Source organism: Echinops telfairi, unplaced genomic scaffold (assembly GCF_000313985.2).
Source record: "Echinops telfairi isolate 266 unplaced genomic scaffold, ASM31398v2 ScPeMD7_3533;HRSCAF=4204_0, whole genome shotgun sequence".
In the NCBI taxonomy this organism is placed as follows: Eukaryota; Metazoa; Chordata; class Mammalia; order Afrosoricida; family Tenrecidae; genus Echinops; species Echinops telfairi.
In genome coordinates, this window is record NW_022107431.1 from 253,987 (window position 1) to 256,194 (window position 2,208).

General features: G+C 65.8%; 1 protein-coding gene across 1 annotated transcript in view; it reads left to right on the plus strand.

The window, feature by feature from the left end:
* The first annotated feature begins 244 nt into the window (after positions 1–244).
* DLL1 (delta like canonical Notch ligand 1) overlaps positions 245–2,208 on the plus strand; it is an 8,248-nt gene continuing 6,284 nt past the window's right edge. Inside the window, exons 1-4 of the mRNA XM_045294588.1 lie at positions 245–533; positions 847–1,152; positions 1,661–1,721; positions 1,816–2,073. Coding sequence (XP_045150523.1) covers positions 480–533; positions 847–1,152; positions 1,661–1,721; positions 1,816–2,073 — 679 coding nt within the window. The 5' untranslated portion in view covers positions 245–479. The remainder of the gene's footprint in view (positions 534–846; positions 1,153–1,660; positions 1,722–1,815; positions 2,074–2,208) is intronic.

Sequence of the window (2,208 nt, forward strand, 5' to 3'; positions counted from 1 at the left end):
CCGCTGCGCCCGCCGCTCGGGCGCCGGGATTATCGCCTGGCCCGCAGGGATTTCCAGTCGCCGCGTTCTAATCGGCCCGGGAAGCCGCCGGCCACGCCTGGGAATTCAGCAGGGGACCCGCTGGCTCCGGGCCCCTCGGCCGTGCCCCCTGAGAAGAGCACGGGCCAGAACCAGGAAGAGGCGCTGAGCCCGCCGCGGGCTGGGAGAGACGGAAGAAAACCGAAAGTTGCGCTCCAAGAGCGCGCCCCCCTCCTCGGGAGAGCTGCCGCTGGCCGGGGCTGGCCGCCGGGAGGCGACTCCTCCGGGACTGGGTGATAGGACAATCGACGACAGCAGTCCGACTATCCCGACTGCGGGCAAGACCCCAGCGTTTCCTCTCTGTGTCTCGGGAGCCCCCTCCAGACTCCATTAGCGGCCTGTCCTTTCAAGAAGAAGAAAAGCCGGGAGGAAGCCGGGAACGCGGGGAGCCGGAGCCCGCCATGGGCCGCCCGTGCGCGCTGGCTCTCGCTGTGGTTTCGGCCCTATTGTGCCAGGTGGGTCCTTGGGCTGCTATTCTGATGGGGAGACCTGGGCCCTGTGGTCTCAGCTGGGATGTCCCAAACCTGCAGTGTGTGTGTCTCGTGTCCGTGTCCAGGGCCTGCCGTGTCAGGGGGTGCCTGGGCCCTGCAGTTCAGGTGGTCCCCCCAGAGCTTGCTATGCCAGGTGGGGTGCCCGGGGCGCGGGCGCAGCGGATGAGCTTGGAGGTAGGAGGGGGCGGGAGCCCGAAGGCCACGCACACGGTCGGTGGGAGAGGCGATCTGCGGGGGCCTCCCCTGACCCGTTGCCCGCGGCCTTTCTGCCTCGCAGGTCTGGAGCTCCGGGGTATTTGAGTTGAAGCTGCAGGAGTTCGTCAACAAGAAGGGCCCGCTGGGGAACCGCAACTGCTGCAGCGGAGCGGCGGGGGGCTCGGGCCCGCCGCAGTGCGAGTGTCGGACCTACTTCCGTGTGTGCCTCAAGCACTACCAGGCCAGCGTGTCCCCCGAGCCGCCCTGCACCTACGGCAGTGCCGTCACGCCGGTCCTCGGCGTGGACTCCTTCAGCCTGCCAGACGGCGTGGATGTCGGCCACGCGTTCAGCAATCCCATCCGCTTTCCCTTCGGCTTCACCTGGCCGGTGAGTGCCTGCCCCGGAGGCTGAGGGGGTCCGAGGACCGTGGGAAGACCGTGGGATGGGCGGTACAAAGTCTGAGGGCCGGGCCCGTGAAACCCCAGGGCAGGTCCACGCTACCCGGTCTGGAGCCTTAGCGCTGGGCCGTCTCGCCCCTGCCCCTTGGCCGAGCTGGTGGTCTAGGGCTGAGGCCCAGGGGACTGGGCCTCTCTCACCCACCTGCCAGGCTAGCGTTTTATACTTAGAAGATAGAGGATGGCTCCCCTCTGGCTCCTCTTCAGCTTTTACAAAGCAATGTCCTGTCTAGCTCGCCTTGAACAAAACAAAACAAACACAAAAAACCAGGGCAGGAAACGGTTCTTTAAAAAGTTTTCCCATTTCCTTGAGGAAAGTGAAAACAGCCCAAAGATACACGCGGGCTCTCCTCAGGCCACACGCTCAGGCGCCTGGGACCGAGAGGGCATGACCTCGGGATTTGGGGGACACTTCTGGTCTTACGCCCCTCCCCTTCCAGGGTACCTTCTCTCTGATCATTGAAGCCTTGCACACGGACTCCCCAGACGACCTAACCACAGGTAAAGGAAGGGCCTGGCGCCTGGTTTTCTACGTTGGAGGCAGAGGGGTGCTGGAGAGCCCCAGGCCCACCCCATGCCTCTCCTCTATTTCCAGAGAACCCCGAGAGGCTCATCAGCCGCCTGGCCACGCAGCGGCACCTGACGGTCGGTGAGGAGTGGTCACAGGACCAACACAGCAGCGGCCGCACAGACCTCAAGTACGCCTACCGCTTCGTGTGTGACGAGCACTACTATGGCGAGGGCTGCTCGGTCTTCTGCCGGCCCCGCGACGACGCCTTCGGCCACTTCAGCTGCGGCGAGCGCGGGGAGAAGGCCTGCAACCCCGGCTGGAAGGGCCCTTACTGTACAGAGCGTGAGTCTGGGGGGAGCTGTGGCCTGGCCTCCGCTCGGGGAAGGTGGGCGCGGGGTTGGGGGCAGAGCGCCGGGCCCCAAGCCCACTAGGGTGGTTCTACCTCCCCTCACCCTCAGCGCTTATTAGCCCCCCCCC